General features: G+C 32.1%; 1 protein-coding gene across 1 annotated transcript; it reads right to left on the bottom strand.

Moving 5' to 3' along the window:
• Window positions 1-3,754: 3,754 nt before the first annotated feature.
• LOC111621128 (astacin-like metalloprotease toxin 5) lies at window positions 3,755-12,566 on the bottom strand. Its single transcript, XM_023363198.1, has 8 exons — window positions 12,503-12,566; window positions 12,354-12,430; window positions 12,174-12,249; window positions 11,978-12,101; window positions 11,735-11,910; window positions 11,436-11,659; window positions 3,986-4,054; window positions 3,755-3,772 (listed from the first exon to the last, which is right to left on the bottom strand). The coding sequence occupies exons 1-8, from the start codon at window positions 12,564-12,566 to the stop codon at window positions 3,755-3,757; spliced, it is 828 nt and encodes a 275-aa protein (XP_023218966.1).
• Window positions 12,567-12,882: the final 316 nt, after the last annotated feature.

The raw sequence follows: 12,882 nt of genomic DNA, 5'->3' as shown, positions 1-12,882 counted from the left end.
TTTGTTCAATAATAAATGTGAATTCTTCTTCCTGGAAAAAATAAGACATTCCCTGAGACATAGCGCGTTTTTCAGAGCAAAAATTAATATAAGACACTGTCTTATTTTCGGGGAAACACGGGTATAACTGCTTTCGGGAGAAAACTTTTCAATCGAAATAGTGTAACTTCCGGTTTGCAGCGAAATTTCATGAACAGGTAATCGAGGCATTCCGCTGCTTCTGATACCATAATTGCTCTCTTCTTTCATCTAACTCCGTTCTGGAGATATAATAATACAATTAATAAAACACTCCGCATTTAAACCCGTTATAGATTTTTATAAATTTTTCGAAATATTTCTGTAGTCGTATCAAAGAATTTTGACCATTGCAATAATAACCAACTTGTTCCATTGCCTTTTAATCAATAAATAAAAACAGCGCCCGACAGACTGATTATAAAGTTTTACCTTTGAATAGCCGAAAACTTTTTCCGTTTCTCCTCGGAACAATTTCCTACTCGAAAATAAACACAAAATATCTCTCGTCTTCTTTCTTGTCGTTTACTCAAACGTCTGTTAACGATTAGGTTGTAACGGACCATTTTTGAAATTTGAATAAATCCAGTGGCGCCGTCTGTAATTTCAGATGTAAAAAAACTTTTATTTTTGCCGATAATTTTTATCTTAAAATTAAGTGTCATATTTTCAATGCTGTTTTACTTCAATTCTATTTGCTAGGAATAATATCTAATTAAAACTTTACTATAAATAAATACAGTGAGTGATCGGTTAACGATCATTTCGGATAGCGAACAAATCGGAAAACGAACACTATCGGGAAAGATTTTTATGATCGGACAACGAACACATGTTCGGATAACGAACTCTTTACTGCACAAACATAAAAAGAAGCGACGGAAAATAAGGAATACCGATTGATTTTCCTTTGTGTTCGGGTAACAATTCGAAACCATTCGGAGCGCGAGAGACGTCAGCATCGACGCTCAATTCGATACCGATCGGACAGTATCCCTCCGAATTTTGAAACTCTCCCTTGTAATTCCAGCTTTTTGTTTACCTTTCTGACAAATAATTTTTTATAGTCTTCTCGAGACTGTCGGACGGGCACTTGTTAAGTTTTGCGTCAGGGTTTATTTACGAAAGGCGAAATTTTATCCCATCGGATATTCGTTAACGTTTTAATACCAAATTTCGAATTTAATCAGGTCCTTGCATTTAAATAACGTTTTGTGGGTTAGTTGATTTCTGTTCTCTGAAATTTTGTAAGTGCTTTTCTGAACTTCATAATATTATCATTTTTTAAAAAATATATAGCCTAAAAAACGAGTGTCAAAACCTGTGCTCACCGTAGAAACCATATAAGAGATAATAGCCAAGGTAGAAAGTGAACACAAGATGCCTGATGTTGCTAGGTATTATGGCTTGAACTGGTCTACAGTAGGCACAATCTTAGCTATGAAAGATATATCAAGAAATCTGGTAGCTGGTAATGGAATAATGAAAATCACATCTGAGAAATATAAGCATTTTAAAGCTCAATGACTGCTGAGCCTAAAACTGATCTGACGACAGAAGAACTCTGAGAACTCTCAAATGAAGAATACCAAGAAACTTAGCGAGATGTGTTTTCTTTTCAAAAAGAGGAAGGCGAAAGAGGACCAATGTCGACATCTGCTACTTCAGATCTTTTGAAAAAGTTGTAGGATGTCTAAACAACGATCATCCAAATGGCATCCAAACCAGAATAGGGTTAATGAGGTTGGGATCTCTACAATTACGATACTATTAATTACTTCTGAAAAAAAGAGAAAAGCAATCGACATTGGACACATTCTTTAAACCCCACAAATGGAAAAAACATGACTAACAAAAATGCAAAACTGCATATATATTTGTTTTTACTATTACATATAAATAAACGTAGTAAAAAAGTATGTATTTTTTTTATTTTTTGGAGTCTCCGGAACGAATTAATCAAATTCCCATAAAAACATTTGGTAAATCGATAATTGGTTAACGAACAATTCGGATAACGAACAAAGTCATGGAACGGATTATGTTCGTTATCCGATCAACCATTGTATTTTCGAATGTTAATATACAGTGCCGCTGGTTAATTTTTTGACCTGACAACTGGTTTATCATAATAAACATTCAATAACCGTTTATTCTAGAAAATTCATTTATATTAATCAAATTATTATTAATATTTATTAATCATTATGAAATTTTCTTCTGTGTGAGATTTCTAATATTACATATAATAAATGATTATAATAAATGATTACTTGCTTAGAAGCCAACAGAAAATAATTTTTTTTTATAAATTCATACATTTTTATATAAATAATACTATTTGCTGCATATACTATCAGAATAAATAAAGTAGAAGTAGATATCTTTTTTAAAAAAACATATCATACTTGTTAAATATAACTGATGAATTATTACACGAATATTTTGTATTTGAATAACATCAATTTTCTAGTGAAATGTGTCAGAACAGTTAAGTGCATTACTTTATTTTCTTTATATTGAAGTTAAATATACATAAAAATAACACATTACAATATTATAAAGCATATAATTATGGCGCTTGTACTTAAAAGTTTTAGTGACCGTATATATTTCATTTACATCTAAAATTAGTGTGTACCAGTGTGTAAAGACAGTACTTATCAAGTGCAAATTAAAGACAGTAAATAAATAAAAATGGTTACACATTTCATTTCTTATATGCATTTTTATGTAGCACTAAAAGTGTTCTTTTATATTCATAAATTTATACATTTTTTGTTTTCATCTAAAAACATTAACAAATTATTTATTTTCAAGAAAAATATTATAGTTGTTGTTAAGTTACAGAAATTAAATAATAATTGTATTTATTATACTTGAATATATATACAAAAGATAATAAGTGATTTAAAGTGTTGTGAAAACCGTACATTAATTATCTGCTTTTATTAAGATATAACAACGCAGCACTTAGACGATCTGCTTAAAAGGGTGCCTTCCGGGAGGTCTTTTTAAGGGTAGCTGGCCCCTATTCAGGCGTTACAGACGTGGAGAAAACCCGGAAAACTCCATGTAGCCAGCCCGTCCTGGGGTGGGGGCGCGACCGAACTTCTAGTCTTTAGGGAACAGAACCGCTTGACCACTGTTGGGCCGTAAATTAATTAAGATTAAATTTACAATATTAAAGTAGTATTTTTGTCTGTGATTTTAATAAAAACTTCTGCACATTTCTTTTCTTTTTCCATCACTCCTGTTAAATCGAGGATTGTGGAAAATATAGAATACAATCCGCTGACCATCTGCAAAGAATTCACAATTGACAAATGCAAGTACACAGCTCAAAAATTAAGTAAAGGTTTCACATACCTTGATAAAAAAGTCTTCTTTTATATAGAAGAAACCGCCAATAGAAATGGCCAAAGGAATTTTTCCAAATCTTTTCATAAAATCGTTCAGCTAAATTTGAAAAGTCACTTTATATATTCATAATTTTCAATTTTTTTTCAAATATTCAAAAATATTCTGACAGATTAATTGTGGTGAAAATTAAAAATTGAATTTTATTCGATTTTCAATTTCATTTTCTTTGTAAGCATATTATTCTTAAAAAGATTACGTGAAGAGAAAGTTCCGACTATATTTCGCGATCCGAATCCAACACAATCGGTGGTAGTGGAAAAAAAGATCCTTTGCCGCCCTCACCATTTAACAGAAAAAATCTCAACGTTCGTTTTTAGCGCTTTTCCTGAATCTTACAAATAAAATTTATAATTTTTAGAAAGCCTAATAGTAATTTATTTATTGTAATTAATGCACTAGTGTTATTGTATAATTCCGTTTATACAAATGTGATGTAACAGAAATTGAAGACATCTTCCATAAATTATTTTCTTCAATATATTGTAAACTTTATAAAAATATATACTAAATCGATTACTAATTCTAAAATACAATTTACACTTACCTTCAGTTTGAACTCTAATGGTAGATCTACGGATGAAAGTTTGTATATGGACACAAAATCATCATAGAGCTGTAACAAAAATATCACATTCATTTTTAAACAACACATATTTTTTTAATTTCACTTCATTATATGCTTTATAACAATTCGAACTGTTCAGCATTAAAATACAGTGGTTACCTTCGAACTTTATGGTAAAAATATTTATTTTTATATTTATGAAATGAAAAATATAAACCTATTTTTGTTATGAGGTTAATACTTACCGACGACACAAATGTTGACAACACTTTACTTATCGCAAGACAACCTGCCAGAAAACCAAAACAAAGAATCGTCAGAAAAAATTTGTAATCAGGATCTACAGTCACGAATATCACAGCGTATAAGATAACACAGGTGAAGTGCATAAAAAATCCATATATTAACGGTGTTAGCATTTCCCATTCTACATTCGCATGTTCTATAAGAGCCCGTATTTCTACGTGTTTGTTGATAAATTTGTCTAACTTATTTTTCAAGTCTGTATTTTTCGATTTCAGATTTGCAAGCTCTTCAGAAAGTTTCGTTAGTCTGTTCATTACGACAAGACCTAGACAGCAAAGAACAGAGATTAATGATATAATGTGTGCCGAAACATAAATATATACAAATGTAATGCTAACAGAACAAACGAATGCTTCGCTGTTTGAACCATTCTGTCTTTTAACTTCTAAGTAGACGACAATCTCTGAGAGAATCGAAATACATAAAAAATCCAAAAATAAAAATATGAATAAACAAATTTGTAAGAGTTGCATCTTATCAATTACTTTATATTCTTCCTTGTACCAGCTTCGAATACAGTGCAAATATAATTTTTTTCTTTTTAAAATACTGAACTGTGCCGCTGCATAGAGGATTAGTGCCGTGTTTACTACTGCACCATGCACTGCGTAATCCTTTAAATAATGCACGATTCGTAAGCAATAAAAGTCTAAATTAAATATCCAGTAAATGTAAACAACAGCAATTGTCCATAGTACCAATTCGATAGTATGACAATATATTTTGAATAATTTTGAAAGTTTTGTTCTTTCATTTCCTCTTCTTTGTAACATGCAATGACACGGAACTACGAAATCCATTCCAAATATTTTTGCCGAATCTAAAATAGGACGTATCATGACACCAAGACATATGTTTTGTTGATCGGGAAAATTCATTTTCGAACTACACATGTACAATTATAATCTGTATTGTTATGGTGTACGTTGTCTGCTTTACTCTTCTCTCCAGTTTCTCAACTACAATCAAATATATTTAACGAATGCATTAATATACATTGCTATGGATTTATATTTACATTATCCGTTATATAAATTTAATAATGTTCAGAAGAATTATTTCTCTTGTTTGAGTAAATAAATGGAACGAGTAAAAGTAAATAGAGCAGTTGAATACAAAGATCGATAAGCATATTTCTACGTTAATGGAAGCATGTTAGACATAGATTTATTGTAGAAAACGTCTAGTTATATAAAGACTACTAAGAGTATGAGATCAGCTTTGATATTTAATTCTGCGGTAAATCTGAAATTGAAATACATTAAACACGATAGCTTTATCGAAGCGCGAGATGCGACTCGCGATTGCGTGCGGTTGATTTCGGTCGATTATTTCTATAGAAGAATTATATTTAGAAGTATAATTTTACGGACATCTTTGCTTTTATCGAGATGCTTTACAGTTTTGATGGTCCACAACCTGCAACCTGTTACCTGGTTCACATCTTCAATATGTTAATTCAAACGACTTACCTGTTATGTTTGAATAGAATGTATTAATATTAATTAATAAATTATCATATTAAAGTTTTCTGAAAATATAGATCTAGTAAAGAAAGACAACTAAAATCATCGTTGGTAGACTAATAGAACTAAACAAACGGATGCACATTTATAGGTTAATGAAAGAATACCACTTCATTAGCGCGCNAAATAAGAATAAAACAACACTTAGGAATGAAAAATGAAAGATAAATTTAAAATTAAGTAAATTATCACATCTTTTAAATAACAAGGTTATAAATCCATTTTATAATAACTAATTTCGTTTGTAAATAAATTTAGAATAAAAATATCAAATCGAATAAATATTTGACTTAAGAATTCAGTCAAATCAAAAGATAAAATGAATTATCATTGTAAATAACTATTTTGATATAAATCGCAAAGTCAACAATTTACAATAAATTCGATGAATGACATGATTAATCAATAAGCCAACTCTATATACATATGCACAGATAAAATGGAGAACAAAAATGACAGCAGTGTTTTAAAGAGTGGCGTCGCTATTTCGGAGTAATAACATGGCGAACTCTTTATAAGACAGAAAACAGAAGACAGAAAATAAGGCTATAACTCAGTAATTTGTTATGCGCTTTTAACGAAACTTGTTTTATTTAACTTCTATTTTCATTTGGTGTGTACGATTTTTACACAAGCAAATGACAGTAATAAAAATTAATTCTAAATACTTAAAATGACATTAATTTTTTTCGCCCCGAATTTTTATTTAAATATGTGCTAGATTATTTCCGTTTCGCCAACTAAGTATAGAATGTGGCTGAAACTTAATAAACGGTTTAGAAAAAACATGGCGGCACTGTACATATGACCAAAGTCGATAGAAATACAGGTGCTGCTGCTGCCAACAGATTCAATGCTACGATACTGGAACAATATATATTGGACGTGGCTATTTATACATACAGTATGTATACTCAATTGGTTATTTATACATATTGATTCTATGTTAGTATATATTTCGGCCGAATACTCACTGTATGCGCTATTACTACAATTAATATTTTGATAATAACTACACAATTCGTTTTTTGAAACCGTGTTTTCATATTTATTTACTGTTGAACACAAGACTGTGTTATTATTTAAACACTTGGCGTTTATCCACTTTATTCAGTTGATACGGGTACTTTTACAAGTTTCGGGCGTATAGCCCCTCATCTGTCAACTGATTAGAAGAAACATATAGAATAGATTATTGCATTTTGTAAAATAAACTGTATAACAAAACTAAAACATATAACATTTAAGACATACCATTAAATGTTATAAGTTTTAGTGATATACTAATATACTAAATACATGGGATATACTAATATACTTTACAAATAATGTACACTCACTGCCAAAAGTTAAGCACGGAGTGATAAACTGCAAAAAATGGACAAATATAGCTGTGATTGACACAAAATGTGGCAGGACAGTAGCAAATATGTTTATGCATGAAACAACACAAAGAATTACATAAAAAAATGAAAACAATATTGAATTTTCATAAAGTATAAGATGAAATCATATTGGAATCATTAACAAAACGATGTTTAAATCCGAAACAAACAAACAAAACCAACATTAATAGGGTAAATGGTCAACCCTTATCCTTACACAAAGTTTACAGCGTGTAACCATGCTTTCTATGAGGTGATCAACCACTCCAGGGTCAAATAAGTGCCATTCCTCCTGTAAAGCAGTTTGCAACTCTGTGAAAGTGGCAGGGAATGGGAAACGTGCACACAGAGCACAGCCGAGGGCATCCCAAAGATTCTCAATGGGATTGAATACGCCGGCCAATCCATATGCATGATTCCTTCATTCTTGAGGTAGTCATCGACGATGGCAGCTCTATGGGGTCGTGCGTTATCATCTATTAAAACAAAAGCAGGACCAACTGCTGCAGCATACAATTTCACAATGGGTTCGAGGACTTCATCCTGGTACCTGACAGCTGTCGCAGAACTTCCTCGATAGATGTGCAGGTCGGTGCGATATCCCAACGAAATGCATGCCCATATCATAATGCTTCCACTTTGGAATGCGTGATGCTCGATGATGTTCTGGGGTCGATTGCGTGTGCCCTTTTCTCTTTATACTCTTACACGTTTGTCATCTGGCTCCAGGGAACATCGCGACTCATCCGTGAACATGACATTGCCCCAATCAGACACAGTCCAATTCACATGTTGCTGACACCACTTTAATCGTGTGCCTCTGGATTGGACGGATAGTGGAACACAAACTCATAGTATTCGGGCGTACAGTCCATTCATGTTTAGCCTTCGGCGCACAGTTGTAGCAGATATTGTTTTACCAATGGCTGCTGCAACCATCGATGTCACACTTGTAGAGATTGATCTTTGATTCCACTTGGCTACAAGAGCAATATAGCGATCTTCTGCAGGGGGGGGTCGTAAGTCTTGGGCGATCGGCCACAGGTCTTCGGACAACTGTTTGGCTTGTTTGGAATTGTTTCCATAACCTTGAAATGGTGGAATGATGAACGCCGAAGAAAAGAGCAACATCTGTGATTGATTGTCCTGCTTCAAGGCGTCCCACACACCGCCAGCGCTTACTGTCTATTATTCGTCTTCTGGAAGTCATACAAACACGTCAGTCATGCACACTAATTCTATGACAGTTCTCCACACTTTTTCTAGGCACTTATATGCAACTCCTCTCACACTTCAGAAGGCTGGCTTCTTATATGACTGCCTGTTCTTCATATTTCGCGACACATAACCATGATTGATAGTAACGTAACATATTTGCATACTTCCACCTACCTCTGCAGTGAATTGCAGCCTCTCAAATGCAGATTGCTTTCCAGACATGAACATTTTCNTGTTCTTCATATTTCGCGACACATAACCATGATTGATAGTAACGTAACATATTTGCATACTTCCACCTACCTCTGCAGTGAATTGCAGCCTCTCAAATGCAGATTGCTTTCCAGACATGAACATTTTCTTTTCTGTGCTTAACTTTTGGCAGTGAGTGTATTATTACTGATAAAAATTATAAATATTTATGGAAATAATTGAAACTGTATTTTCAGCTTCATCCATAAAATTTGAACCTTTGCTGGAGGCAGTATCACGAGTTAGCAATGAAAACGAGCAATTATTTACTGTGGCATCGTCACAATGCTGGGCTGCAATATTTTTTGTCGTATTTTTAAGTTTTTAAATTAAAAATATATGCTTTTCACATCAAATTAGAGTCTCTCGCCCTTGTACATCATACTTTCTTACTAGCAATAGAGTCGTGCAGGTCATCTATCTAACTCCTGTCACGGGAAAGTATTTGAATTGAAATAACGCGACATCCGGTGCAAACCAGACGTTCCTGTACCGTTAATCGGGAGCTCCTGCCACTATACTTTATATATCTAGTGTCGGCTTTTATCTATGTGGTATCGCTCTCGAGATTAAGGAATGGCAGTCTGTGGGAATTTTTCAAATTGCAGCCCAATAAAATTTATTATTTTATGAGTAAAACCTCAGATAAATATATCAATTAAAAAAGAAGAAAAAATGAAAGTACTGGATAGATTGAAGAATCTTCGAATCCACATAACAAATGATTGATCGATTTTATTTCATGGTAACCAGGAATAATGAGCGAGCCCTGAGTCTTTCAAGGGAAATAAATTATTATCAGGTAGTCACCCCTGTCTAATCGATTTTGCGAATTGCTGACACTGAACGAATTAGAATATTTCACACCACCTTATTTCGGTCGCGTGCGGGGATTCGGAGTAAGCGAATGGAGAAGGAAATTGGGAGACAGCGACCCTGAAGTGATTCACTTTGGTACTAATATTTAACGTTAAAACAACAGTAATTTATTTAACGTAAAATTAACAATGAATACGACAATACAAACCATTAACAATTAAATTTATCTAAGCCGTAGTATCTCCTCGCGAGAGAAAGAGTTTGCGTTTGAATCCCGCGAGGAGAAGATAGATACCTACACCTGCCAAATCGATTTTTAGTGGTTGTTCTAAATAAATCCAGGATCTTCCCGGAACGGAGCGGAAAGAAAATGGTGAGAAAAAGGGTGCACTTGGAGAAGAAGCGACGAAATTAATTCAAACTACTCGGGTTCGAACTCTCACTTGAACTCTCTGACCTTATCTCATCTTTTTATTTGCTCTCTTATCTCACGATTCCGTATGCTCAAATTTTATCAGTATCGTGCAGCGAAATGGACCATTCATATCCAAGATTTTCAGCAGATGCTACCTTGGATAAAAAGTAGTCCAGGAAGATGTGTCAATTAGAAAGCAAACGCTATCAGAAGTACAATTTTATGAACTTCCCTGTACAAAGTTGCTTTTCTTTTGACTTGATTAACTTTTTAACAAATACCAAATACTAAATTATAATTATTTAGTATTCACGTACGTTTTTTACTAACGATCTTGAATGGATAGTAATATCACTTGTATTCTTACTCCACGTTTATGACATTGCCACTTAACACTACTTATATATTAATCATTATAGAATTGTGTAGTGTGGGTAGAAATATATCTTGAACAGGTATATTATAAATTGTCAATTATAATTTTTGTTAGTTTCTCTGCGAATTTGTCTCTACAACGAATTTGTTACTACAGATACATATATATTTTTATGTATGACTGATGAGGGTCTTGTGTACCGAAATGCATACCAGTAATAAAGTTGCATTCCGATGATAGAAGTGTCATTTTAATGTTACTAGTAGCAATGTGATAAGTCTGTAGCCTACTACCTATTCTATTGTATTTAGAACATTAGATTCTCAAATTTTCGAGACAAAAGTCTCTTTTACGAAAAATAGCTTTAATTTGGGCAATATGGTATTGCTTTTACAGTAATAATTTTTTGGGTCTTACCTTACCATGGATTATTATTCCTCTTATCTCATAAAATACAGCTGGTTTTTGGAATTGCGAGATTGGGCTGACAGTATCATATTTTGTAAAGCTCAAGGCTCCTACATTTGGGCGACATGCAACTAATTGTGCCCCTTTAAAAGGCCCTTTTAGTGCGCAGAGGGCAAAAGTATCAAGAAACGGAAATAATTATTTAGTTCCTTAAGTACTCGTTTATATTAAACTTTTAACTGAAAATTTACATAATAATTTGGTATCAAAATTTCATCATTTTTAGTTAGTTTTTATTTCACTAGTAAAAATTATTTAGAGAAAACAAATTTATAATTTAGCGCTAAAAATTCGAGCATTTTTACAGCATTTACGAAATTCTAGTACAAAAATGCATTTCTGTCTTGTTTAAATTATTTATTGCTTATAAAATTTACAAGAATTAAAACAAAATTGTTTGCAAAACTAATTGTAAACAGACTTTTTAGCCACCATTTATATAAAGCGAAATTTCAATACAGAGACATTCTGATTTTAAAGACTTTTTAAAAATGTAAATATATTTCATGCAAAATCATTAAACTTTTATTAATATAAATAAATGATTTAAAGAAATCACAGCAAAAAATAATGTTCGATAATTATAAAATATAATAAACAAAGATAAATATATATTTTAGAAAATTGCAGAGTAGGATTTATATAAATCAGTTTATTTATAAACACTACAGTTATATAAAGTATTTATACGAAATATATCACTTTTGCTCAACCCTGGTTTACTGCTGATATTAATGAGGCTCACACCCTGTTTTAATGCTTCCATAGTTTTGCTGCGCCCGTCCTTGGAGAAGTATCTTTCTCCATAGAGCATAATGGAATTGTAATCAAATTCATTTAATATTCTCATACGATGTGGCGCAAACTTAAGGAAATTAAAAGTTTGATCTAAAGTGGATTACAAAATACAGTAAATTCAATTATATATTTTGTAAATAATTATTGAAATTGAAATTTTCTTACCTGGTTTTGTATTCTCCCAAAATACTTTTATGTATTCATCTCTGTCGGGTCGATTCTGTTCGTGGTAGAAGCCAACAACGCGGTTCAATTCATGAACTACGCTTCCAAGATTCCAGCAACCTCTCGCCAGTGATAAAATTTGTACTCCTTTATTTCGACCGATATGTGCAAAACAGCTAAAGTATACAAATTAATTATACATTTGTTTATACTTTTTTCGTGTTTTTTTTTTGCATTACTTACCCAGGACCTCTGAAAATTCTTACATAATTTTTTTCATTGGTTCTCTTAACAAACCGAACACAAGTATTTCGTTCGAATTGCATTATGGCTTCGTTTATTAATCGTTTAAATGTTTCGTAAGTTACTAAAAGTTTTAAAACGAGATATTAAAAGTTATATATTTGAAAGATTTTAAAACAATTGGAAACATTTTTACACAGTTCTTTTTCAATTTCGTATGGTATGGATTTTCCTGACCACAGCCTGTAATTATTTGAAACTGCACCTCTTGTCTGAAAATGTTTAATTACAGCGAGTAATTGGAGTAACAATGATTATTTTATATTTACACAACTGTTTAATTTACAATCTTCTATCGATGTCTATTATTACTTACATCATCGAAATCTCCGATAATATCGCCACCAAAAAGATTGGGATTTTGCATGAGTAGATCTGCATCTTCTGAATTTACTTATAATTTTTGCAAATTAATTTATCTAAAATCTAAAATACTAACAATGATTATGGGTTGAATAACCTTACCTTCAGAATGCTCCTGATTTGGAATGTTAGAAAAAGCCAAGAGGAAGATTGCTAAACAAATCATTTTGAAAAGTTACAGCTAGAAATGGAAATAATGCACTATATTATAAATAAAATAGTGTTCACCCAGAAGCACTTTTGTTTACATATATAAAATAAACGATTATATTAAATAAATGCAGATTAAACATTTAGATGTTATGTCTTGGTTGTAAGTGGAACAGAGGAAAAGTACAGCGATCTTTCTATAATTAATTATATACACAGATTTCGTTGCCGCATTCGGACAGAAATAAAATAAAAAACATGAGATATTAAAAAAACTTCGTGGGTTTTTTCTGTATGTATGGATGTTAGTATGTGTGTTTGAGAGGCACGAT

Source organism: Centruroides sculpturatus, unplaced genomic scaffold (genome assembly GCF_000671375.1).
Source record: "Centruroides sculpturatus isolate CEXI.00-Female unplaced genomic scaffold, Cexi_2.0 scaffold171, whole genome shotgun sequence".
NCBI lineage: Eukaryota > Metazoa > Arthropoda > Arachnida > Scorpiones > Buthidae > Centruroides > Centruroides sculpturatus.
The sequence above is the reverse complement of the archived record's forward strand: the minus strand, read 5'-3'. Positions and strand labels throughout refer to the sequence as shown.

Coding starts and splice junctions, on each gene's coding strand:
- LOC111621128 (XM_023363198.1), bottom strand. CDS start 12,566: ATGATTTGTTTAGCAATCTTCCTCTTGGCTTTTTCTAACATTCCAAAT. Junction 11,660..11,734: donor TTGGGAGAATACAAAACCAG/GTAAGAAAATTT, acceptor AATCCACTTTAG/ATCAAACTTTTAATTTCCTT. Junction 4,055..11,435: donor ATACTTTATATAACTGTAGT/GTTTATAAATAA, acceptor TTTTTGTTACAG/CTCTATGATGATTTTGTGTC.